At 51.7% G+C, this 25663-nt stretch overlaps 2 protein-coding genes across 2 annotated transcripts; both read right to left on the reverse strand.

Annotated features, from left to right (window-relative positions):
• Nucleotides 1-6890: 6890 nt before the first annotated feature.
• On the reverse strand, nucleotides 6891-22045 carry LOC138358182 (mucin-2-like). Its single transcript, XM_069315685.1, has 5 exons — nucleotides 21757-22045; nucleotides 9918-11141; nucleotides 9546-9772; nucleotides 7902-8115; nucleotides 6891-7360 (listed from the first exon to the last, which is right to left on the reverse strand). Exons 1-5 carry the CDS (start codon nucleotides 22043-22045, stop codon nucleotides 6891-6893), a joined length of 2424 nt encoding a protein of 807 aa, XP_069171786.1.
• Nucleotides 22046-22076: 31 nt separating this feature from the next.
• On the reverse strand, nucleotides 22077-22994 carry LOC138358183 (uncharacterized). The gene has a single exon (XM_069315686.1). It carries the CDS (start codon nucleotides 22992-22994, stop codon nucleotides 22077-22079), a length of 918 nt encoding a protein of 305 aa, XP_069171787.1.
• Nucleotides 22995-25663: the final 2669 nt, after the last annotated feature.

The following is a 25663-nucleotide window of genomic DNA, read 5'->3' on the forward strand; positions in this document are numbered from 1 at the left end:
GGACTACTGTGAACATATGCCGGGTCCTGTACAGTGTCCAGCAACCCTTAGCTGGACTACTGTGAACTTATACCGGGTCCTGTACTGTGTAATTGAAGCGAAGAGACAGTCTGAGGACGTCCGTGTCCGTCGTCGAGGCTCCAGCAGTAACGTTAAAGGTTAAGACGTTGGTGTTAACTTTACTAATAAGTTACATTATCCTGGAGCTGGAGCGACCAGGGATACATTAGTGACAGGGATACATTAGTGGCAGGGATACATGGATACATTAGTGGCAGGGATACATGGGATACAGTAGTAACAGCAGGAGGTCTGCTTCCTCCTGTTTTTCCTGTAACGTGAAGGTTTGAGTAAAATATATATGTAAATGAACCAAATTGTGAATAAATATTCTGTTATGAACTCAGGTCCAAGTAAATTTATAACTTATTTTTGTCTTAAGAATTTTCTTCTGAGTTCACTGTTTTCGTTAATGCATTTTACCTGTTTTCGTGTTTTCATTTCAATGCCTTTGAAATTTTTAGTATACATTTTAAATGAATTAATTTCAAATTTAATTTATATGTGGCATTTTTACCACCGTGAGAAATGAAAATCTGGCTTAATCTTCATTTAAGCGAGATTTTTGTGTAATTGGAGAAAGGTAGGAATGAAATAGCTGGTATTTATAGTCCAGGATTTATTTTTATTAAACTAAATGGTTTGTGTCTGTTAAAAATTGTTTGGTTTTTGTTTATTTTTGTGTCATTTGTCAATGTTTGTGAGGATGTTAAAATGTGTGTTGAAGAATGCTTATTGCTGTGTGTGTGTTCTCACCTAATTGTACTCACCTAATTGTGCTTGCGAGGGTTGGGCTCTGGCTCTTTGGTCCCGCCTCTCAACCGTCAATCAACAGGTATACAAGGTTCCTGAGCCTATTGGGTTCTATCACACACACACACTCACACTCTATGTGTGTGTGTGTGTTTGTGTGTGTGTGTGTGTGTGTGTGTGTGTGTACTCACCTAGTTGTGTTTGCGGGGGTTGAGCTCTGGCTTTGGGTGTGTGTGTGTGTGTACTCACCTAGTTGTACTCACCTAGTTGTGTTTGCGGGGGTTGAGCTCTGGCTCTTTGGTCCCGCCTCTCAACCGTCAATCAACAGGTGTACAGATTCCTGAGCCTGTGTGTGTGTGTGTGTGTGTGTGTGTGTGTGTGTGTGTGTGTGTGTGTGTGTGTGTGTGTGTGTGTGTGTGTGTGTGTACTCACCTAGTTGTACTCACCTAGTTGTGTTTGCGGGGGTTGAGCTCTGGCTCTTTGGTCCCGCCTCTCAACCGTCAATCAACAGGTGTACAGATTCCTGAGCCTATTGGGCTCTATCATATCTACACTTGAAACTGTGTATGGAGTCAGCCTCCACCACATCACCCCCTAATGCATTCCATTTGTCAACCACTCTGACACTAAAAAAGTTCTTTCTAATATCTCTGTGGCTCATTTGGGCACTCAGTTTCCACCTGTGTCCCCTTGTGCGTGTTCCCCTTGTGTTAAATAGACTGTCTTTATCTACCCTATCAATCCCCTTCAGAATCTTGAATGTGGTGATCATGTCCCCCCTAACTCTTCTGTCTTCCAGCGAAGTGAGGTTTAATTCCCGTAGTCTCTCCTCGTAGCTCATACCTCTCAGCTCGGGTACTAGTCTGGTGGCAAACCTTTGAACCTTTTCCAGTTTTGTCTTATCCTTGACTAGATATGGACTCCATGCTGGGGCTGCATACTCCAGGATTGGCCTGACATATTTGGTATACAAAGTTCTGAATGATTCTTTACACAAGTTTCTGAATGCCGTTCGTATGTTGGCCAGCTTGGCATATGCCGCTGATGTTATCCGCTTGATATGTGCTGCAGGAGACAGGTCTGGCGTGATATCAACCCCCAAGTCTTTTTCCTTCTCTGACTCCTGAAGAATTTCCTCTCCTAGATGATACCTTGTATCTGGCCTCCTGCTCCCTACACCTATCTTCATTACATTACATTTGGTTGGGTTAAACTCTAACAACCATTTGTTCGACCATTCCTTCAGCTTGTCTAGGTCTTCTTGAAGCCTCAAACAGTCCTCTTTTGTTTTAATCCTTCTCATAATTTTAGCATCGTCCGCAAACATTGAGAGAAATGAATCGATACCCTCCGGGAGATCATTTACATGTATCAGAAACAAGATAGGACCGAGTACAGAGCCCTGTGGGACTCCACTGGTGACTTCACGCCAATCGGAGGTCTCACCCCTCACCGTAACTCTCTGCTTCCTATTGCTTAGATACTTCCTTATCCACTGGAGCACCTTACCAGCTACACCTGCCTGTCTCTCCAGCTTATGTACCAGCCTCTTATGCGGTACTGTGTCAAAGGCTTTCCGACAATCCAAGAAAATGCAGTCCGCCCAGCCCTCTCTTTCTTGCTTAATCTGTGTCACCTGATCGTAGAATTCTATCAAGCCTGTAAGGCAAGATTTACCCTCCCTGAATCCATGTTGGCGATTTGTCACGAAGTCCCTTCTCTCCAGATGTGTTACCAGGTTTTTTCTCACGATCTTCTCCATCACCTTGCATGGTATACAAGTCAAGGACACTGGCCTGTAGTTCAGTGCCTCTTGTCTGTCGCCCTTTTTGTATATTGGGACCACATTCGCCGTCTTCCATATTTCTGGTAGGTCTCCCGTCTCTAGTGACTTACTATACACTATGGAGAGTGGCAAGCAAAGTGCCTCTGCACACTCTTTCAGTACCCATGGTGAGATCCCATCTGGACCAACAGCCTTTCTAACATCCAGATCCAGCAGGTGTCTCTTGACCTCCTCTCTCATAATTTCGAACTCCTCCAAGGCCGCCTGGTTTACCTCCCTTTCTCCTAGCACAGTGACCTCACCCTGTTCTATTGTGAAGACCTCCTGGAACCTCTTGTTGAGTTCCTCACACACCTCTCTGTCATTCTCTGTATACCTGTCCTCGCCTGTTCTAAGTTTCAATACCTGTTCTTTCACTGTTGTTTTCCTTCTGATGTGACTGTGGAGTAGCTTTGGTTCAGTCTTGGCTTTGTTTGCTATATCATTTTCAAAATTTTTCTCTGCTTCTCTTCTCACCCTGACGTACTCATTCCTGGTTCTCTGGTATCTCTCTCTGCTTTCTGGTGTTCTGTTATTCCGGAAGTTCCTCCACGCCTTTTTGTTCAGTTTCTTCGCTTCGATACATGCCCTATTATACCATGGATTCTTCTGTTGCTTCTCGGATTTTTCCCTTTGGGCCGGGATGAACCTGTTTACTGCCTCCTGACACTTTTGGGTAACATAGTCCATCATACCCTGTACAGACTTGTCTCTGAGGTTTGTGTCCCAAGGTATTTCACTTAGGAAACTTCTCATCTGTTCATAATTCCCCTTTCGGTATGCCAGCCTTTTGATTCCTAGTTCTTTTTTGGGGGAGATAAGTCCTAGCTCTACCAAGTACTCAAAGTTCAATACACTGTGGTCACTCATTCCCAAGGGCGCTTCCATCTTAACTTCCCTTATATCCCATTCATTTAGGGTAAATATCAAATCAAGCATTGCTGGTTCATCTTCTCCTCTCATTCTTGTTGGTTCTTTGGTGTGCTGGCTTAGAAAGTTTCTTGTTGCCACGTCCAGCAGCTTAGCTCTCCATGTTTCTGGTCCTCCATGCGGGTCTCTGTTATTCCAATCTATCTTCCCATGGTTGAAGTCTCCCATAATTAGTAGTCCATATCCATTCCTGCTAGCAACAGAAGCTGCTCTTTCTATTATGTTAATGGTGGCCATGTTGTTTCTATCATATTCCTGTCTAGGTCTTCTGTCATTTGGTGGTGGATTATATATGACTGCGACTATAATTTTTTTCCTTCCATTTGTTACAGTACCTGCTATGTAGTCACTGAAACCTTCACAGCCCTGAATATCCATCTCCTCAAAATCCCAGCCTTTTCTTACCAGCAGAGCTACACCACCCCCACCTCTTCCTTCCCTCTCTTTCCTCATAACATAATAGTCCTGTGGGAACACTGCATTTGTTATCGTTTTCGTGATCTTTGTTTCTGTGAGGGCTATTATGTCTGGGTTTTCCTCGAGTACCAGTTCTCCAAGCTCATTTGCTTTATTTGTAATTCCATCTATGTTAGTGTACATCGCTTTGAGGCTCACTTTCTTCTGTCCCTTCTCAAATCGCCTCCTTGGTGAGTGTTCTGCTGGTGGGGGAGGCTGTTCCATGGTTGTGAGGACCTGTGAGGTGGATAACAGGGTCTCAGAGGATACTGGGATGAGGGGCGGGGGATCCAGTGAAGGGGGAGGGACAGGGAGGGTATGGGGTGAAAGGGGAGGGAGGACGGGAAGGAAAGGGGGGCAGGGAGGACTCGGGAGGAGGGGAGGGGTAGAAGGGTGGGGATTGGGTGTGGGGGGAGGGAGATTTGGCTGAACATTTGAGTGGGGGCAGGGAGGGTTTGGGGTAGGGGGGTTTTCTATGCAGAGGAGGGAGGCGGGGTTGTCCTCCCTTCTGGTGTTACTGGGTAGCTGGTTGTGGGTTCCCCCCTCGCCTCTGGGGGTGTTGTGCTGGGAGCTGTGACTTCCTGGTTTTCCCCTCTCGCCCTGCGCCTCTTCCTTGCTTCTGCCGCCACGGCTCTCTCCTCCCTTGTCATGTCTCTCTGGAGGAATACATTTTTTAATTTTCCCACGTTTTTCAGGGAGCTCTTCCTTGATAGGATCTTCTCTTTTGTGTTCTCGTTTGCAAACACTATCTTTATCATTCGGTCTCGGACTTTGTTGTACCGGCCTAGCCTGAAAACATTCTCAATGCTATGCTCAGCCCCTTCCATATCTAATGCCTTTAGTACTTCATTCACTGCTGCTTTGTCCTTGTCATTCCACTCTGTCCTATTAGATCCTTCCTGCTCCTTAATACCCACAGCAACCACTGATCTGTTCCTTTCCAGCAGTTGGCTAGTGGAGCGTGCCGCCTCCTGCGAGGTGGCTGCTTTCATGGCCACCTCCATCACTGCAGTCATTACTTCAGAGTTATTTTTTTTTAGTATTTCCGCAAATGTTGCTTTTATTGTGGCATTCTCATCCAGAAAACTATTACCACCTTCTCCCTGGGTGGTTTTCTGAATCTCAGCCTCGATACCATTCTCTTTGAGGGCTCTAATCTCCTCCTTTGCTGCTGTCAGCTCTCTTTTCAGGTTGCTTATTTCGTTCTTCATTTCCTGCATCATTTCTTGCATCTCACTCTTGATGTCCTCCAGAAACTGGGCGAACATTTCCTTCATCTCGTCACCTTGGCTCTTTCCTGTTCCCCTGGGACCTCTGGCTGCCATGTTTGACCCTGTTGGGATGGGGGAGGGAGAGAGAGAGAGAGAGAGGAAGAGAGAGAGAAAGAGAGAGAGAGAAAGGGAGTGACAAAGGGAGAGATAAATGGGTGGGTGGGGGGGGATCCGACCCTTCCACTGAAGTGAGAAGAAAGTAGAAGGGGAGGGGGGGGGGGAGGAGATGGAGAGAGAGGCGGGAAGGAGAGAGAGGAGAGGGAGAGCGTGGGTGAGGGAGAGAGCGGGTGAGGGAGAGAGCGGGTGAGGGAGAGAGCGGGTGAGGGAGAGAGCGGGTGAGGGAGAGAGGGGGGAGGTGTGTGTGTGTGGGCAGAGAGGGAGGGGGAAGGAAAGAGAGGGAGGGAGAGGGGGAGGGAGGGGGAAGGAAAGAGGGAGGGAGAGGGAGGAGGAGGGAGAGAGAGAGAGAGAGAGAGAGAAGAGAGAGAGAGAGAGAGAGAGAGAGAGAGAGAGAGAGAGAGAGAGAGAGAGAGAGAGAGAGAGAGAGAGAGAGAGAGAGAGAGAGAGAGAGAGAGAGAGAGAGAGAGAGAGAGAGAGAGCAGGAGAGAGAGAGCAGGAGAGAGAGAGCAGGAGAGAGATAGTGGGAGTGGGAGAGAGGGAGTGGGAGAGAGGGAGAGTGGGGAGGGGAAGAGTGTGTGTATGGGCGATGCGGGGGACTGGGGGTGGGGGGGGGGCGGAGATGGCGACTAAGTCAGGTCAGGTCAGATGGTGGGGTCAAGAGGGGGGGGGGGATAATAAGGTCCTATCCCAGGTGTTAATGCCTTTTCCCCTGACTGAACAATTGTGTGTGTGTGTGTGTGCACGTGTGTGTGTGTCTGTTTTAGCGTGTGCACACTTGTGTGCGTAGATACGTACGTGGGCGGGCGTGCTTGTATGTGTCAAGATATCCCTTATGCGTTACCTCTGCCTAAATGAGCCACTCTGAGATTTTTAAATATATATGATATCCTGAACGAGAATTTGAAAATCTTTTACCTCATTCTGTACACCTGATTAATTGACCAGAGAGGGGGGTACATACCAGTCTGCCTCCCGTGCACACAACCAGATGAGTAAGGGCAGGGCGATGTATGATGACGATGGTTATCCTTCGTTGTCTCCCACTAGGTGATTGATGAGGTTGGTTCTTCTCTGTCTACACAGAGCTCTGGAGTCAGTCACTGTATCGTTATGTGACAGTTCACTAATTCACTGTACCACTGATCACAGTCACCACTCACAGCACAATCAGGTAGCTCCCCGGCGGGTCGTCCCACCTGGTCAAGCTGGGTGTGTGTGTGTGTGTGTGTGTGTGTGTGAAGTTTACCGCCGAGGGAAGCCTCCCAGCACCCCAAAAGAGCTGAGGCGCTGGGCTTCACCCACTGAGAGAGTGTGTTGGGGGCGCTGAGATTCACCCACTGAGGGAGTGTGATGGGGGCGCTGGGCTTCACCCACTGAGGGAGTGTGTTGAAGGCGCTGGGCTTCACCCTCTGAGGGAGTGTGTTGGAAATGCTGGGCTTCACCCACTGAAGAAGTGTGCTGGGGGCGCTGGGCTTCACTCACTGAAGGAGTGTGTTGGAGGCGCTGAGCTTCACCCACTGAAGGAGTGTGTTGGGGGCGCTGAGCTTCACCCACTGAAGGAGTGTGTTGGGGGCGCTGAGCTTCACCCACTGAAGGAGTGTGTTGGAGGCGCTGAGCTTCACCCACTGAAGGAGTGTGTTGGGGGCGCTGAGATTCACCCACTGAGGGAGTGTGTTGGAGGCGCTGGGCTTCACCCACTGAGGGAGTACGTTGGAGGCGCTGGGCTTCCCCCACTGAAGGATTGTGCTGGGGGCTCTGGGCTTCACCCACTGAAGAAGTGTGCTGGAGGCGCTGGGCTTCACCCACTGAAGGAGTGTGTTGGGAGCGCTGGGCTTCACCCACTGAAGGAGTGTGCTGAAGGCGCTGGGCTTCACCCACTGAAGGAGTGTGCTGAAGGCGCTGGGCTTCACCCAAGAGGGAGTGTGTTGGGAGCGCTGGGCTACACCCACTGAGGGAGTGTTTTAGAGGCGCTGGGCTTCACCCACTGAAGAAGTGTGTTGGAGGCGCTGGGCTTCACCCACTGAAGGAGTGTGCTGGGGGCGCTGGGCTTCACCCACTGAAGGAGTGTGCTGGGGGCGCTGGGTTTCACCCACTGAGGGAGTGTGTTGGGGGCGCTGGGCTTCACCCACTGAAGGAGTGTGTTGGGAGCGCTGGGCTTCACCCACTGAAAGAGTGTGCTGGGGGTGCTGGGCTTCATCCACTGAAGGAGTGTGTTGGGGGCGCTGGGCTTCACCCACTGAGGGAGTGTGTTGGGGGCGCTGGGCTTCACCCACTGAAGGAGTGTGTTGGGAGCGCTGGGCTTCACCCACTGAAGGAGTGTGTTGGAGGCGCTGGGCTTCACCCACTGAAGGAGTGTGCTGGGGGTGCTGGGCTTCATCCACTGAAGGAGTGTGCTGGGGGCGCTGGGCTTCACCCACTGAGGGAGTGTGTTGGGGGCGCTGGGCTTCACCCACAGAGGGAGTGTGTTGGGGGCGCTGGGCTTCACCCACTGAGGGAGTGTGTTGGGGCGCTGGGCTTCACCCACTGAAGGAGTGTGTTGGAGGCGCTGGGCTTCACCCACTGCAGGAGTGTGCTGGGGGCGCTGGGCTTCACCCACTGAAGGAGTGTGTTGGAGGCGCTGGGCTTCACCCACTGCAGGAGTGTGCTGGGGGCGCTGGGCTTCATCCACTGAAGGAGTGTGCTGGGGGCGCTGGGCTTCACCCACTGAGGGAGTGTGTTGGGGGCGCTGGGCTTCACCCACTGAGGGAGTGTGTTGGGGTGCTGGGCTTCACCCACTGAAGGAGTGTGTTGGAGGCGCTAGGCTTCACCCACTGAAGGAGTGTGTTGGAGGCGCTGGGCTTCACCCACTGAAGGAGTGTGTTGGGGGCGCTGGGCTTCACCCACTGAGGGAGTGTGTTGGGGTGCTGGGCTTCACCCACTGAAGGAGTGTGTTGGAGGCGCTGGGCTTCACCCACTGAAGGAGTGTGTTGGGGGCGCTGGGCTTCACCCACTGATGGAGTGTGTTGGGGGCGCTTGTGAGGTGCCACTCTCGCTGTTGTCAGGTTCTTCTCCTCACTTCTCTCAGAGTGACTGTGTACAGTAATCGGTCTGGTGAGTGAGAAATAATTTCTTGCTTTAATATGTCCTAGTCAATGAATATTGAAAAATATGTTATCTATTTCACGTTTAAGACGACGTACCTGTACTGTAAGTAAGGAAGTGAAGAGGCTCTGTTGAAGTTTATTATTGAGTATTATTTGAATATATTTTCATCCCCTTTCTCATATAGTGTTGTGTCTGGCGTCCTTCACCATGTTCTGCACTGTTTGGTGTTGTGTCTGGCGTCCTTCAGCATGTTCTGCACTGTTTGGTGTTGTGTCTGGCGTCCTTCACCATGTTCTGCACTGTTTGTTGTTGTGTCTGGCGTCCTTCACCATGTTCTGCACTGTTTGTTGTTGTGTCTGGCGTCCTTCACCATGTTCTGCACTGTTTGTTGTTGTGTCTGGCGTCCTGCACCATGTTCTGCACTGTTTGTTGTTGTGTCTGGCGTCCTTCACCATGTTCTGTACTGTTTGTTGTTGTGTCTGGCGTCCTTCACCATGTTCTGTACTGTTTGTTGTTGTGTCTGGCGTCCTTCACCATGTTCTGTACTGTTTGTTGTTGTGTCTGGCGTCCTTCACCATGTTCTGTACTGTTTGTTGTTGTGTCTGGCGTCCTTCACCATGTTCTGTACTGTTTGTTGTTGTGTCTGGCGTCCTTCACCATGTTCTGTACTGTTTGTTGTTGTGTCTGGCGTCCTTCACCATGTTCTGTACTGTTTGTTGTTGTGTCTGGCGTCCTTCACCATGTTCTGTACTGTTTAAGGTTCTCTGTGACTGGCGTTTTTCTTTACTTTCTGACCCAAAGAAGCAGAAGATGGGAAGAAGGATGGGTAGATGATATTATTGGAAAAGGATTTGGATGTGAAGAGAAGAGGCTTGAGAGTTCAGTGGCATTTCTACTTTAGATTGGCATCTGGTTTTTGGTCTTGACCTGGTCTTGAGTTTGTCAACAGCGGCAGGAAGCTAGTGGTGAGGCGGTTTGGTAATGGCCTGGTTCAGATGAGGTGCTCTGTCTAGCTTGGAGGAGGCGTCTTCCCAATGGTGTTGGCGAACCTTATCGTTCTTTAAACTGTTATTCGGGGGTCGAGGTGGTGGTGGTCGAGGTGCTGTAGGTATGACGTGGTATTTTCGCCTAAATTGTCCACACGCTATCTTTGGTATCGGAGTTCCTTCCGGGTCGTTGTCCTTGGTAGAGAAGTCGTTCTCACTCCACTTATTCTTCCTGAAGATGGGGTCGATGATGTTTGTGTGCAGGATGCTGGGGTCTACGTATCGTTCCACTGTGGAATAATGGACGAGTATTGGGTGAGTGAATTTGACACTGTTCCTGTTGGCGAAGAGCGGCTGCATTTTCTGTCCGGTTTTTTTTTTCTAGAATTGCTGTTGCATAGAACTCGTCATCCTGTGAGATAAGGTGACAGTAACATGGTTTGCTCTTGTCTGTTCTGTCTGGTATTACTTCGGATACTGGTTCGATGTAGGTGATTTCCATCTCTTCTAGTACATCTTGTGGTACAGTTGCTTGTTGCAGTGCTTCTGTAGCTGGGGCCTGTGTCGTTGTTGGAGTGGTACTGTAGCTGGGGCCTGTGTCGTTGTTGGAGTGGCACTGTAGCTGGGGACTGTGTCGTTGTTGGGGTGGTTCTGTAGCTGGGGCCTGTGTCGTTGTTGGAGTGGTACTGTAGCTGGGGCCTGTGACGTTGTTGGGTGGTACTGTAGCTGGGACCTGTGTCGTTGTTGGAGTGGTACTGTAGCTGGGGACTGTGTCGTTGTTGAGTGGTACTGTAGCTGGGACCTGTGTCGTTGTTGGGTGGTACTGTAGCTGGGACCTGTGTCGTTGTTGGAGTGGTACTGTAGCTGGGGACTGTGTCGTTGTTGAGTGGTACTGTAGCTGGGACCTGTGTCGTTGTTGGGTGGTACTGTAGCTGGGGCCTGTGTCGTTGTTGAGTGGTACTGTAGCTGGGACCTGTGTCGTTGTTGGAGTGCTTCTGTAGCTGGGGACTGTGTCGTTGTTGGAGTGCTTCTGTAGCTGGGGACTGTGTCGTTGTTGGGTGGTACTGTAGCTGGGACCTGTGTCGTTGTTGGAGTGGTACTGTAGCTGGGGACTGTGTCGTTGTTGAGTGGTACTGTAGCTGGGACCTGTGTCGTTGTTGGGTGGTACTGTAGCTGGGGCCTGTGTCGTTGTTGAGTGGTACTGTAGCTGGGACCTGTGTCGTTGTTGGGTGGTACTGTAGCTGGGGACTGTGTCGTTGTTGAGTGGTACTGTAGCTGGGGCCTGTGACGTTGTTGGGTGGTACTGTAGCTGGGGACTGTGTACGTTGTTGAGTGGTACTGTAGCTGGGGACTGTGTCGTTGTTGAGTGGTACTGTAGCTGGGGCCTGTGACGTTGTTGAGTGGTACTGTAGCTGGGGTCTGTGTCGTTGTTGGAGTGGTACTGTAGCTGGGGCCTGTGACGTTGTTGGGTGGTACTGTAGCTGGGGCCTGTGTCGTTGTTGGGTGGTACTGTAGCTGGGGCCTGTGACGTTGTTGAGGTGGTACTGTAGCTGGGGCCTGTGACGTTGTTGGGTGGTACTGTAGCTGGGGACTGTGTCGTTGTTGAGTGGTACTGTAGCTGGGGACTGTGTCGTTGTTGAGTGGTACTGTAGCTGGGGCCTGTGACGTTGTTGAGTGGTACTGTAGCTGGGGACTGTGTCGTTGTTGGGTGGTACTGTAGCTGGGGCCTGTGACGTTGTTGGGTGGTACTGTAGCTGGGGCCTGTGTCGTTGTTGGGTGGTACTGTAGCTGGGGCCTGTGACGTTGTTGGGTGGTACTGTAGCTGGGGCCTGTGACGTTGTTGGGTGGTACTGTAGCTGGGGCCTGTGACGTTGTTGGGTGGTACTGTAGCTGGGGCCTGTGACGTTGTTGGGTGGTACTGTAGCTGGGGCCTGTGACGTTGTTGGGTGGTACTGTAGCTGGGGCCTGTGACGTTGTTGGGTGGTACTGTAGCTGGGGCCTGTGACGTTGTTGGGTGGTACTGTAGCTGGGGCCTGTGTACGTTGTTGGGTGGTTACTGTAGCTGGGGCCTGTGACGTTGTTGGGTGGTACTGTAGCTGGGGCCTGTGACGTTGTTGGGTGGTACTGTAGCTGGGGCCTGTGACGTTGTTGGGTGGTACTGTAGCTGGGGCCTGTGACGTTGTTGGGTGGTACTGTAGCTGGGGCCTGTGACGTTGTTGGGTGGTACTGTAGCTGGGGCCTGTGACGTTGTTGGGTGGTTACTGTAGCTGGGGCCTGTGACGTTGTTGGGGTGGTTCTGTAGCTGGGGCCTGTGACGTTGTTGAGTGGTACTGTAGCTGGGGCCTGTGACGTTGTTGGGTGGTACTGTAGCTGGGGCCTGTGACGTTGTTGGGTGGTACTGTAGCTGGGGCCTGTGACGTTGTTGGGGTGGTACTGTAGCTGGGGCCTGTGACGTTGTTGGGGTGGTTCTGTAGCTGGGGCCTGTGACGTTGTTGGGGTGGTTCTGTAGCTGGGGCCTGTGACGTTGTTGGGTGGTACTGTAGCTGGGGCCTGTGTCGTTGTTGGGGTGGTACTGTAGCTGGGGCCTGTGACGTTGTTGGGTGGTACTGTAGCTGGGGCCTGTGACGTTGTTGGGGTGGTACTGTAGCTGGGGCCTGTGACGTTGTTGGGTGGTACTGTAGCTGGGGCCTGTGACGTTGTTGGGGTGGTACTGTAGCTGGGGCCTGTGACGTTGTTGGGGTGGTTCTGTAGCTGGGGCCTGTGACGTTGTTGGGGTGGTTCTGTAGCTGGGGCCTGTGACGTTGTTGGAGTGGTACTGTAGCTGGGGCCTGTGACGTTGTTGGGTGGTACTGTAGCTGGGTCCTGTGACGTTGTTGGGTGGTACTGTAGCTGGGGCCTGTGTCGTTGTTGGGTGGTACTGTAGCTGGGGCCTGTGACGTTGTTGGGGTGGTTCTGTAGCTGGGGCCTGTGACGTTGTTGGGTGGTACTGTAGCTGGGGCCTGTGTCGTTGTTGGGGTGGTACTGTAGCTGGGGCCTGTGACGTTGTTGGGTGGTACTGTAGCTGGGGCCTGTGACGTTGTTGGGGTGGTTCTGTAGCTGGGGCCTGTGACGTTGTTGGGGTGGTTCTGTAGCTGGGGCCTGTGACGTTGTTGGGGTGGTTCTGTAGCTGGGGCCTGTGACGTTGTTGGGTGGTACTGTAGCTGGGGCCTGTGACGTTGTTGGGGTGGTTCTGTAGCTGGGGCCTGTGACGTTGTTGGGTGGTACTGTAGCTGGGGCCTGTGACGTTGTTGGGTGGTACTGTAGCTGGGGCCTGTGACGTTGTTGGGGTGGTTCTGTAGCTGGGGCCTGTGACGTTGTTGGGTGGTACTGTCGCTGGGGCCTGTGACGTTGTTGGGGTGGTTCTGTAGCTGGGGCCTGTGACGTTGTTGGGTGGTTCTGTAGCTGGGGCCTGTGACGTTGTTGGGTGGTACTGTAGCTGGGGCCTGTGACGTTGTTGGGGTGGTTCTGTAGCTGGGGCCTGTGACGTTGTTGGGGTGGTTCTGTAGCTGGGGCCTGTGACGTTGTTGGGGGTGGTTCTGTAGCTGGGGCCTGTGACGTTGTTGGGGTGGTTCTGTAGCTGGGGCCTGTGACGTTGTTGGGGTGGTTCTGTAGCTGGGGCCTGTGACGTTGTTGGGTGGTACTGTAGCTGGGGCCTGTGACGTTGTTGGGTGGTTCTGTAGCTGGGGCCTGTGTCGTTGTTGGGTGGTACTGTAGCTGGGGCCTGTGACGTTGTTGGGTGGTACTGTAGCTGGGGCCTGTGTCGTTGTTGGGTGGTTCTGTAGCTGGGGCCTGTGTCGTTGTTGGGGTGGTTCTGTAGCTGGGGCCTGTGACGTTGTTGGGTGGTACTGTAGCTGGGGCCTGTGTCGTTGTTGGGTGGTACTGTAGCTGGGGCCTGTGACGTTGTTGGGTGGTACTGTAGCTGGGGCCTGTGACGTTGTTGGGTGGTACTGTAGCTGGGGCCTGTGTCGTTGTTGGGTGGTACTGTAGCTGGGGCCTGTGACGTTGTTGGGGTGGTACTGTAGCTGGGGCCTGTGACGTTGTTGGGTGGTACTGTAGCTGGGGCCTGTGTCGTTGTTGGGTGGTTCTGTAGCTGGGGCCTGTGACGTTGTTGGGTGGTACTGTAGCTGGGGCCTGTGACGTTGTTGGGTGGTACTGTAGCTGGGGCCTGTGTCGTTGTTGGGTGGTACTGTAGCTGGGGCCTGTGTCGTTGTTGGGTGGTTCTGTAGCTGGGGCCTGTGACGTTGTTGAGTGGTTCTGTAGCTGGGGCCTGTGACGTTGTTGGGTGGTTCTGTAGCTGGGGCCTGTGACGTTGTTGGGGTGGTTCTGTAGCTGGGGCCTGTGACGTTGTTGGGTGGTTCTGTAGCTGGGGCCTGTGACGTTGTTGGGGTGGTTCTGTAGCTGGGGCCTGTGACGTTGTTGGGTGGTTCTGTAGCTGGGGCCTGTGTCGTTGTTGGGTGGTACTGTAGCTGGGGCCTGTGTCGTTGTTGGGTGGTTCTGTAGCTGGGGCCTGTGTCGTTGTTGGGGTGGTTCTGTAGCTGGGGCCTGTGACGTTGTTGGGTGGTACTGTAGCTGGGGCCTGTGTCGTTGTTGGGTGGTACTGTAGCTGGGGCCTGTGACGTTGTTGGGTGGTACTGTAGCTGGGGCCTGTGACGTTGTTGGGTGGTACTGTAGCTGGGGCCTGTGTCGTTGTTGGGTGGTACTGTAGCTGGGGCCTGTGACGTTGTTGGGGTGGTACTGTAGCTGGGGCCTGTGACGTTGTTGGGTGGTACTGTAGCTGGGGCCTGTGTCGTTGTTGGGTGGTTCTGTAGCTGGGGCCTGTGACGTTGTTGGGTGGTACTGTAGCTGGGGCCTGTGACGTTGTTGGGTGGTACTGTAGCTGGGGCCTGTGTCGTTGTTGGGTGGTAATGTAGCTGGGGCCTGTGTCGTTGTTGGGTGGTTCTGTAGCTGGGGCCTGTGACGTTGTTGAGTGGTTCTGTAGCTGGGGGCTGTGACGTTGTTGGGTGGTTCTGTAGCTGGGGCCTGTGACGTTGTTGGGGTGGTTCTGTAGCTGGGGCCTGTGACGTTGTTGGGTGGTTCTGTAGCTGGGGCCTGTGACGTTGTTGGGGTGGTTCTGTAGCTGGGGCCTGTGACGTTGTTGGGTGGTTCTGTAGCTGGGGCCTGTGTCGTTGTTGGAGTGGTACTGTAGCTGGGGCCTGTGACGTTGTTGGGTGGTTCTGTAGCTGGGGCCTGTGACGTTGTTGGGTGGTTCTGTAGCTGGGGCCTGTGACGTTGTTGGGTGGTTCTGTAGCTGGGGCCTGTGACGTTGTTGGGGTGGTTCTGTAGCTGGGGCCTGTGACGTTGTTGGGGTGGTTCTGTAGCTGGGGCCTGTGACGTTGTTGGAGTGGTACTGTAGCTGGGGCCTGTGACGTTGTTGGGTGGTACTGTAGCTGGGTCCTGTGACGTTGTTGGGTGGTACTGTAGCTGGGGCCTGTGTCGTTGTTGGGTGGTACTGTAGCTGGGGCCTGTGACGTTGTTGGGGTGGTTCTGTAGCTGGGGCCTGTGACGTTGTTGGGTGGTACTGTAGCTGGGGCCTGTGTCGTTGTTGGGGTGGTACTGTAGCTGGGGCCTGTGACGTTGTTGGGTGGTACTGTAGCTGGGGCCTGTGACGTTGTTGGGGTGGTTCTGTAGCTGGGGCCTGTGACGTTGTTGGGGTGGTTCTGTAGCTGGGGCCTGTGACGTTGTTGGGGTGGTTCTGTAGCTGGGGCCTGTGACGTTGTTGGGTGGTACTGTAGCTGGGGCCTGTGACGTTGTTGGGGTGGTTCTGTAGCTGGGGCCTGTGACGTTGTTGGGTGGTACTGTAGCTGGGGCCTGTGACGTTGTTGGGTGGTACTGTAGCTGGGGCCTGTGACGTTGTTGGGGTGGTTCTGTAGCTGGGGCCTGTGACGTTGTTGGGTGGTACTGTCGCTGGGGCCTGTGACGTTGTTGGGGTGGTTCTGTAGCTGGGGCCTGTGACGTTGTTGGGTGGTTCTGTAGCTGGGGCCTGTGACGTTGTTGGGTGGTACTGTAGCTGGGGCCTGTGACGTTGTTGGGGTGGTTCTGTAGCTGGGGCCTGTGACGTTGTTGGGGTGGTTCTGTAGCTGGGGCCTGTGACGTTGTTGGGGGTGGTTCTGTAGCTGGGGCCTGTGACGTTGTTGGGGTGGTTCTGTAGCTGGGGCCTGTGACGTTGTTGGGGTGGTTCTGTAGCTGGGGCCTGTGACGTTGTTGGGTGGTACTGTAGCTGGGGCCTGTGACGTTGTTGGGTGGTTCTGTAGCTGGGGCCTGTGTCGTTGTTGGGTGGTACTGTAGCTGGGGCCTGTGACGTTGTTGGGTGGTACTGTAGCTGGGGCCTGTGTCGTTGTTGGGTGGTTCTGTAGCTGGGGCCTGTGTCGTTGTTGGGGTGGTTCTGTAGCTGGGGCCTGTGACGTTGTTGGGTGGTACTGTAGCTGGGGCCTGTGTCGTTGTTGGGTGGTACTGTAGCTGGGGCCTGTGACGTTGTTGGGTGGTACTGTAGCTGGGGCCTGTGACGTTGTTGGGTGGTACTGTAGCTGGGGCCTGTGTCGTTGTTGGGTGGTACTGTAGCTGGGGCCTGTGACGTTGTTGGGGTGGTACTGTAGCTGGGGCCTGTGACGTTGTTGGGTGGTACTGTAGCTGGGGCCTGTGTCGTTGTTGGGTGGTTCTGTAGCTGGGGCCTGTGACGTTGTTGGGTGGTACTGTAGCTGGGGCCTGTGACGTTGTTGGGTGGTACTGTAGCTGGGGCCTGTGTCGTTGTTGGGTGGTACTGTAGCTGGGGCCTGTGTCGTTGTTGGGTGGTTCTGTAGCTGGGGCCTGTGACGTTGTTGAGTGGTTCTGTAGCTGGGGCCTGTGACGTTGTTGGGTGGTTCTGTAGCTGGGGCCTGTGACGTTGTTGGGGTGGTTCTGTAGCTGGGGCCTGTGACGTTGTTGGGTGGTTCTGTAGCTGGGGCCTGTGACGTTGTTGGGGTGGTTCTGTAGCTGGGGCCTGTGACGTTGTTGGGTGGTTCTGTAGCTGGGGCCTGTGTCGTTGTTGGGTGGTACTGTAGCTGGGGCCTGTGTCGTTGTTGGGTGGTTCTGTAGCTGGGGCCTGTGTCGTTGTTGGGGTGGTTCTGTAGCTGGGGCCTGTGACGTTGTTGGGTGGTACTGTAGCTGGGGCCTGTGTCGTTGTTGGGTGGTACTGTAGCTGGGGCCTGTGACGTTGTTGGGTGGTACTGTAGCTGGGGCCTGTGACGTTGTTGGGTGGTACTGTAGCTGGGGCCTGTGTCGTTGTTGGGTGGTACTGTAGCTGGGGCCTGTGACGTTGTTGGGGTGGTACTGTAGCTGGGGCCTGTGACGTTGTTGGGTGGTACTGTAGCTGGGGCCTGTGTCGTTGTTGGGTGGTTCTGTAGCTGGGGCCTGTGACGTTGTTGGGTGGTACTGTAGCTGGGGCCTGTGACGTTGTTGGGTGGTACTGTAGCTGGGGCCTGTGTCGTTGTTGGGTGGTAATGTAGCTGGGGCCTGTGTCGTTGTTGGGTGGTTCTGTAGCTGGGGCCTGTGACGTTGTTGAGTGGTTCTGTAGCTGGGGGCTGTGACGTTGTTGGGTGGTTCTGTAGCTGGGGCCTGTGACGTTGTTGGGGTGGTTCTGTAGCTGGGGCCTGTGACGTTGTTGGGTGGTTCTGTAGCTGGGGCCTGTGACGTTGTTGGGGTGGTTCTGTAGCTGGGGCCTGTGACGTTGTTGGGTGGTTCTGTAGCTGGGGCCTGTGTCGTTGTTGGAGTGGTACTGTAGCTGGGGCCTGTGACGTTGTTGGGTGGTTCTGTAGCTGGGGCCTGTGACGTTGTTGGGTGGTTCTGTAGCTGGGGCCTGTGACGTTGTTGGGTGGTTCTGTAGCTGGGGCCTGTGACGTTGTTGGGGTGGTTCTGTAGCTGGGGCCTGTGACGGTGTTGGGTGGTACTGTAGCTGGGGCCTGTGACGTTGTTGGGTGGTTCTGTAGCTGGGGCCTGTGACGTTGTTGGGTGGTACTGCAGCTGGGTCCTGTGACGTTGTTGGGTGGTTCTGTAGCTGGGGCCTGTGACGTTGTTGGGTGGTTCTGTAGCTGGGGCCTGTGTCGTTGTTGGGGTGGTACTGTAGCTGGGGCCTGTGACGTTGTTGGGGTGGTTCTGTAGCTGGGGCCTGTGACGTTGTTGGGGTGGTTCTGTAGCTGGGGCCTGTGACGTTGTTGGGTGGTACTGTAGCTGGGGCCTGTGACGTTGTTGGGTGGTACTGTAGCTGGGGCCTGTGACGTTGTTGGGTGGTACTGTAGCTGGGGCCTGTGACGTTGTTGGGTGGTACTGTAGCTGGGGCCTGTGTCGTTGTTGGGTGGTTCTGTAGCTGGGGTCTGTGTCTTTGGTGCGGTGGTTCTGTAGCTAGAGCCTGTATCGTTGTTGTAGTCTTTATGTAGCTGGGGCCTGTACTCACCTAATTGTGCTTGTGGGTGTTGAACTTTGGCTCTTTTTTCCCGCCTCTCAACTGTCAATCAACTGATGTACTGAACCAGGACCCAGTAGGTCCTGAACCTACTGGGCTCTATCATATCTACATTTGAAACTGTATGGAGTCAGCCGCCACCACATCATTTCCTAGTGCATTCCATATATTAACTACTGTGACACTGAAAAAATTCTTTCTAACGTCTCTGTGGCTCATCTGGGTACTAAGTTTCCACTTGTGTCCCCTTGTTCGTGTCCCACCCGTGCTGAAGTGTTTGTCTTTGTCCACCCTGTCAATTCCCCTGAGAATTTTGTAGGTGGTTATCATGTCTCCCCTTACTCTTCTGTTTTCCAGGGATGTGAGGTTCAGCTCCTCTAGCCTTTCCTCTTGCTCATTCCTGTCAGTTCCGGGACGAGCCTGGTGGCATACCGCTGAATGTTCTCTAACTTTGTCTTGTGTTTAACTAGGTATGGACTCCTGGCTGGATCTGCATACTCCAGGATTGGTCTTACGTAATTGGTATACAGAGTCCTGAACGATTCCTTATACAAGTTTCTAAAGGCAGTTCTTATGTTGATCAGTCTAGCATATGCCGCTGATGATATTCTTTTGATGTGGGGCTCTGGGGACAGGTTCGGTGTGATATCGACCCCCAGATCTTTCTCTCTATTTGCCTCTTGCAGGATTTCACCTCCCAGATGATACCTTGTGTTCAGCCTCCTGCTCCCTTCCCCTAATTTCATTACCTTACACTTTCCTGAGTTGAGCTTTAGCAGCCATTTTCTAGACAATTCCTCAAGTTTGTCCAGGTCATCCTGTAGTCTCTGTCTATCTTCATCCGTCTTCATTCTTCTCATAATTTTTGCATCATCAGCAAACATTGAGAGCAACGTGTCAATACCCTCCGGAAGATCGTTTACATATATTAGAAACAGGATGGGTCCATGTACTGAGCCCTGTGGGACTCTGCTGGTGACATCAAGCCACTCTGATGTATCTGTGTCGTTGTCAGGGTGGTTCTTTAGGTGGTGCCTGTGTCATTGTTGGGGTTGTTCTGTGGCTGGGGCCTGTGTCGTTGTTGCGGTTGTTCTGTATATGTTGTTTGTGTCGTTGTTGGGAAGGTTCTATAGCTTGGGCCTGTGTCGTTGTTAGGATTGTTCGGTAGCTGGGGCTTGTTTTGTTGTTGTGGTGGTTCTGTAGCTTGGACCTGTGTCATTGTTGCGGTGGTTCTGTAGCTTGGACCTGTGTCATTGTTGCGGTGGTTCTGTAGCTGGGACCTGTGTCATTGTTGCGGTGGTTCTGTAGCTGGGACCTGTGTCATTGTTGCGGTGGTTCTGTAGCTGGGACCTGTGTCATTGTTGCGGTGGTTCTGTAGCTGGGACCTGTGTCATTGTTGCGGTGGTTCTGTAGCTGGGACCTGTGTCATTGTTGCGGTGGTTCTGTAGCTGGGACCTGTGTCATTGTTGCAGTGGTTCTGTAGCTGGGACCTGTGTCATTGTTGCGGTGGTTCTGTAGCTGGGACCTGTGTCATTGTTGCGGTGGTTCTGTAGCTGGGACCTGTGTCATTGTTGCGGTGGTTCTGTAGCTGGGACCTGTGTCATTGTTGCGGTGGTTCTGTAGCTGGGACCTGTGTCATTGTTGCGGTGGTTCGGTAGCTGGGACCTGTGTCATTGTTGCGGTGGTTCTGTAGCTGGGGCCTGTGTCGTTGTTGGGGTGGTTCTGTAGCTGGGACCTATGCCGTTATTGGGGTGTTTCCGTAGCTAGGGCCTGTGTCTTTCGTGCGGTGGTGCTGTAGCTGCGGCCTGTGTCGTTTTTGGTGTGATTCTTTATCTGGGGGCCTGTGTCGTTGTTGGGGTGGTTCTGTTGCTGGGATCTGTGTCGTTGTTAGGATGGTTGAGTAGCTTGGGCCTGTGTCGTTGTTGGTGTGGTTCTGTAGCTGGGGCCTGTGTTGTTAGTGCGGTGGTTCTGTAGCTGGGACCTATTTCGTTGGTGAGGTGGTTCTGTAGCTAGGGCCTGTGTTGTTGTTAGGACGGTTCTGTCGTAAAAACCTGCCGGGATTGATATGAGAGGAGACTACCAGGGACTTGTACTGTACTAAATTAAAAATTACTCTCTGCAATTAATTCAACTAAAGTCTCTAGCTAGGGATGCAAATCCTAGCTCCTGTTTTCCTAATGATAGAGTGTGGGCTGTATTGGGCAGGTGGGGTGAATGAATTAGTTGATTGGTTGATTGAAGATCCACAATCCACCTGGAAACAAGTATCTCATATTAACTTGTATTTTTTCATACAAGGATAAGATTTTATTAATCAATTCAGTTCTATGACTGAACACTGGTTCTGTTTAAAGCCGGGATTTAAACATGTACATAGTCCAGCCTAGCTCCATAACTATCAACAGCTAATATATACTATACTATAAACAACAATTTAAATTGTAGAAGTATGATAAATGACCTTAAATGTGGTCTAAGTACTGTTAAATAAGTACTAAAAATTATATTCAATTGGATGAACTTGTATGATAAATTAAAGATAACTAAGCAAGCAATTGTTAACTTAATTTATATGTTCAAGGATATTTATCTATATATTCAATTTGTATGAAGAGGTTCATCAGCCTGATTGAACCTTTTCCCAAACAAGGAACACTCATGAGGCTTTGTTTACCTCGCGAGTGTCTTTATGCTTTGAAAATATTCAGCTGCTGCACTACAATATTAATAAACTTACTGAAATATGAGGCATTGCCTCGCTCTATAACCGACAGACAGACTAATTGGATATATTAAAGTTATACAAGCATACAATTGGCCAATTAATATTCTAATAACATTCAATATACTTCTCTGAATGCCGGGTGCCTGTCTGACAAAGTGTGCCAGACTGGATAACTCTCTTGTTGAGTTAGGCACGATATTTTATATCACAGCTTTGCTGTAGATTGTTCTGGTAGCATTACTACATGATTATTCCCTTAATTGCGTTTGCAGAAGGATGATAGTTGATGAAGGTGAAGGTGGAGACTGTCACTTTGTGTGTTCCACTCTTCACTTACATAGATATATATGTTCTAGGAATTTTCCTTCTCGATATATTGTCAAGGTACTCCCCCAGTTCTAGAGAGTAATCACTGGTGATAAAGATAATTCGATAAGGTGTCCTAAGTCGATTAATGTCCGCAAGGCATCCTCACACTTGTTCACTGTTTGTAAACACACACATTTTGCCCAGGGGGTGCCCCAGTCGGTCGCTTGTTCCCGAGATGGCTGCTCTCTCTCCCTTGAGAGGGGTAGCTTCCAATGAATATTGATTGATTATTTTTACTGTCTAGACATATGATTGAGATAAGATGTGATTATAATATAATTAGATATAGGATATAAAGATAATAAGTAGTACTTGATAGTACTACTGATTCTTATTCAGGATTCGATTTAACCCCTACCAGAAATCGAATCAATAGTTCCAATAGTTTTTTTATTAAGAAATCCTTCTAGAAGCTTCTGGATTCTTGAGAAATCATGCACAAAGTCACGTAGGCACCTATAGGGCCCTATGGTGTACGTGATCGTATTCAGAGGCCTTGTCATCTAGGATCAAGATGTATAATGAATCTATAGTGATTCTGACATGATTTTGATATGATTTTGTTATGATTTAGATATGATTTTGATATGATATAGAAATAATACAATTTTTAGATAATAACATAGATATAGTGGGTAAAAATTTCCCAAAGGTTCTGTAGCTGGGGCCTGTGTCGTTGCTGCGGTCGTTTTGTTGCCGATTCCTGTGTTGTTGTTGGGGTGGTTCTGTAACTGTGGCCTGTGTCGTTGTTGGGGTGTTTCTGTAGCTGGGGCCTGTGTCATTTTTGGTTTGGTTTTGTAGCTGGGGTCTGTGTCTTTGTTGGGGTGGTTCTGTAGCTAGGGCCTGTGTCATTTTTGGTTTGGTTTTGTAGCTGGGGTCTGTGTCTTTGTTGGGGTGGTTCTGTAGCTGGGGCCTGTGTCGTTGTTGGGATGGTTCTGTAGCTGGGGCCTGTGTCATAGTTGGGGTGGTTCTATAGCTGGGGCCTTTGTCATAGTTGGGGTGGTTCTGTAGCTGGGGCCTGTGTCGTAGTTGGGGTGGTTCTGTAGCTGGGGCCTGTGTCGTTGGTGTGGTGGTTCTGTAGCTGGGGTCTGTGTCGTTGTTGGAGTGGTTCTGTAGCTGGGGCCAGTGTTTTTGGTGCGGTGGTTCTGTAGTTGAGGCCTGTGTAGTTCGTGCGGTGGTTCTGCAGCTGGAGCCTGTGTTTTTGGTGCTGTGGTTCTGCAGCTGGGGCCTGTGATGTTGTTGCGGTGGTTCTGTAGATGGGGCCTGTATAGTTGTTTGGGTGGTTCTGTAGCTGGGGCCTGTGTCCTTGTTGAGGTGGTTCTGTAGCTGGGGCCTGTGTCGTTGAAGCAGTGGTTCTGTAGCTGGGGCCTGTGTCGTAGTTGGGGTGGTTCTGTAGCTGGGGCCTGTGTCGTAGTTGGGGTGGTTCTGTAGCTGGGGCCTGTGTCGTAGTTGGGGTGGTTCTGTAGCTGGGGCCTGTGTCGTAGTTGGGTTGGTTCTGTAGCTGGGGCCTGTGTCCTTGTTGAGGTGGTTCTGTAGCTGGGGCCTGTGTTGTTGTTGGGGTGGTTCTGTAGCTGGGGCCTGTGTCGTAGTTGGGGTGGTTCTGTAGCTTGGGCCTGTATCGTTGTTTGGGTGATTCTGTAGCTGGGGCCTGTGTCCTTGTTGTGGTGGTTCTGTAGCTGGGGCCTGTGTTGTTGTTTGGGTGATTCTGTAGCTGGGGCCTGTGTCGTTGTTGCGGTGATTCTGTAGCTGGGGCCTGTGTCGTTGTTGGGTTTAGTACAGTTGGTAACGACGTTGTTGTTGTTGATGTTGCTGGTTCCGTAGTTTCGGTTTCTGCTGGTGTTGGGGTTTGTTCTGGTTGGATTGATGAAGCTTGATGGGGCTGTAATAGTTCCGTTGTGACCGACATCGTAGGTAGCTCGTTTGCATCATGACGACTGTTGAGTAACAGTCACATCAGAGTTGTGGTGGTCGAGGTCGCTCATTGGCTGGTTGGTGAGTATGTTGGTTGGACAGCAATCGCCCGTGTGCTGGGTCCCCTGTGGGGGGCGGAGCCCTGGTCTGATGCGGACGTCGTTGCAGCCAAGGAGTTGGGAAGCACAGGGAACGTCGTGGCCTGGAGGTTGAAACTCGCCAGCTGATTGGTTGTTGGTGTGGCAGATGCCAATTTCTTAATTTAGTCCTGCTCTTATGGAGCAGTCCATGGAGACGGGGGGGGGGGGGAGGGGTGTACTCACCTAGCTGTTCTTGCAGGGTAGAGCTGAGGTTCTTCGGTCCCACCTTTCAACTGCCAATCAACTGGTGTACAGGTTCCTCAGCCTACTGAGCTCTATCATGTCTACATTTGAAAATGTGTATGGAGTCAGCCTCCACCACATCACTGCCAAATGCATTCCATCTGTTAACTACTCTGACATTGTGGCTCATTTGGGTACTCAGTTTCCACCTATGTCCCCTTGTTCGCGTACCCTCCGTGTTAAACAGTTTATTCTTTTCATCCTTGTAAATTCCTCTGAGAATTTTGAGGTAGTGATCATGTCTCTGTTACGGACCCGAGCCCAGCGTCCGAGCACGGAGCAGTGATGACCGCGCCATCTGTGGGTCAGCTCCCGAAACCCCCTCCAAATGCACGGCGCCATCAAGTGAGGACAGGAAATACCAGCCACAAGGGCTAGTTTCCCATCCTGATCAGCTCATAACACAGCCGCTGCTGACCTCTGGTGAGGTGACGCTTAGACAGCAACGCCATCTATGGAGTGGATAGGTGGGCGTTTGTGTCTAAGCCTGTAAGTGAGGTGCCCTAGAGTGTCCCTATTACTGATGACGTGTCTGATTACAGAGTCGACCTGGGACTGCTGTAATGAACGTTGGATCAGTCTACCCAAGGCAGCCGTCTTGTCTCCAAGTATTTGCTGCAGCGGCTGTGAGTCACCCCCCCGGATGAACACTGTGGTGTTAGCCTGTCCGTGACGTGGCAGCTGAAGGATTGTCGTACCCGGGACTGACTGGTGGAGACGCTTAACCACTGGGGTGTTGTGGTGAGGAGAGTGGTCTGTGGGATCACACGAGGCTCCTGACTAGGGCTCGCTACCCTAGTATCGGTCGTGGAGTGGCCTAACCAGCGCTGCTGATTGGAACCTGCCAGCTACCGGCTGGACTTGTGGTTGATGGCCTCCAGGACGGTGCCCCCAGTGGAACTGTGATTTGGCTGGCCTGTGGCCAGGGTAGACTCAAGAGAATCGAAGGATTCGTCGTGAGGCCACAAGAGGACCGAGAGCTTAGCATCGTTGAGCACCGTGAACGTCCAGAGTCTTCAGAGGAAGACTACGTTGTATATTATAGTGTGTATTCCTCCCCCTTGTGATAACCTTTATATTATTTATGGTGACGGTAATAATTATATTATTAAGTTTTTGCCTTTGTCTCCCTTCCCCTTTTATTTTACTTGCATTACGGATCACATCCCTTGAAAGCCACTACTAGCTTGGGGACGGATACCCTACCTCTAACAACATCAGAGAAAGAACCCAGTTGTGACCCGAGAGGGCCGTAACATAATTGGCCACTACTAGCTTGGGGCCGGATACCCTACCTCTAACAACATCAGAGAAAGAACCCGGTTGCGACCCGAGAGAGCCGTAACATAATTGGCATCCCCAGCGGGATCCGACCCCTTGTCAAGTATGTTTGACAGGGGTGGTGAAGTGGCGCAATCCCTGTAAATAATTCCCCCTGTGTGTGACTATTAGGACGTTATACGTCCTGTGCGGTGCTCGGAGTGACTAAGTGCAATATTGTGCAGTGCGGTGCTCGCTGTGATTAAGTGCAATATTGTGTAGTGCGGTGCTCGGTGTGATTCAGTGCAACATTGTATAGCGAAGTGCTCGCTGTGATTAAGTGCAATATTGTGTAGTGCGGTGCCCGGTGTAATTACGTGCAATATTGGCAAGTGCAGTGATTGGTGAGATAAAGTGCAATATTGACGTAGAACAGTGCTCGGTGCGTTAAGTGCTAAACGAAAGCGGTGTGTTAAGTGCTAGTGTTCCATCTCAGCGACAATGGCAGAAAAAGCGACCATCGACGATCTGGACGATGTTCAGGCTTTTCTGAACAGGGAGGACTGTCTTGCCAGATTGAAATATCTGGGCAAACAGGAACTCGTACTGGTGAGTGCCTACCTGGATATCAAGATACGTGCCAGTGATTCCCGTGTGGAGATCTTGTCCAAGGTTCACCGGCATTTGAAGGCCGAAGAAAAACAGGAAGATGAGGCACTAGGTACAAAAGAAGGTGAGGAAATAGCTTCCACTGAAAAGGAAGATAAAGGCAGCGACATTGACAGCAATGCAGGTGAGCTGAATATTAGCTTGCTAACAGTCAAAATGCGTGCCTTGGAAATAAATCGCGAGATAGAATGGAAGAAATTAGAAATGGAAAGAGAGAGACAAGATAAAGAATTAGAGATAAGGCGTTTAGAATTAGAACGAGAAGAAAGAAGAGAAGAGCGAGAAAGGGAAGAGAAACAGCGAGAGAGAGAAGAAAAAGAAAGACAGAGACAACATGAACTAGAAGTATTGC

Source organism: Procambarus clarkii, chromosome 82 (assembly GCF_040958095.1).
Source record: "Procambarus clarkii isolate CNS0578487 chromosome 82, FALCON_Pclarkii_2.0, whole genome shotgun sequence".
NCBI lineage: Eukaryota > Metazoa > Arthropoda > Malacostraca > Decapoda > Cambaridae > Procambarus > Procambarus clarkii.

What these genes read in the sequence shown, in the direction of transcription:
- LOC138358182 (XM_069315685.1), bottom strand. Translation starts at nt 22,045, where the DNA reads ATGACACAGGCCCCAGCTACAGAACCATCCCAACAACGACACAGGCCC. An exon ending in CGACCGCAGCAACGACACAG is followed by an intron (nt 11,142 to 21,756) that starts GCCCCAGCTACA and finishes ACAACGTCACAG; the next exon opens with GCCCCAGCTACAGTACCACT. An exon ending in AACAGACAAGAGCAAACCAT is followed by an intron (nt 9,773 to 9,917) that starts GTTACTGTCACC and finishes ATTATTCCACAG; the next exon opens with TGGAACGATACGTAGACCCC.
- LOC138358183 (XM_069315686.1), bottom strand. Translation starts at nt 22,994, where the DNA reads ATGTCGGTCACAACGGAACTATTACAGCCCCATCAAGCTTCATCAATC.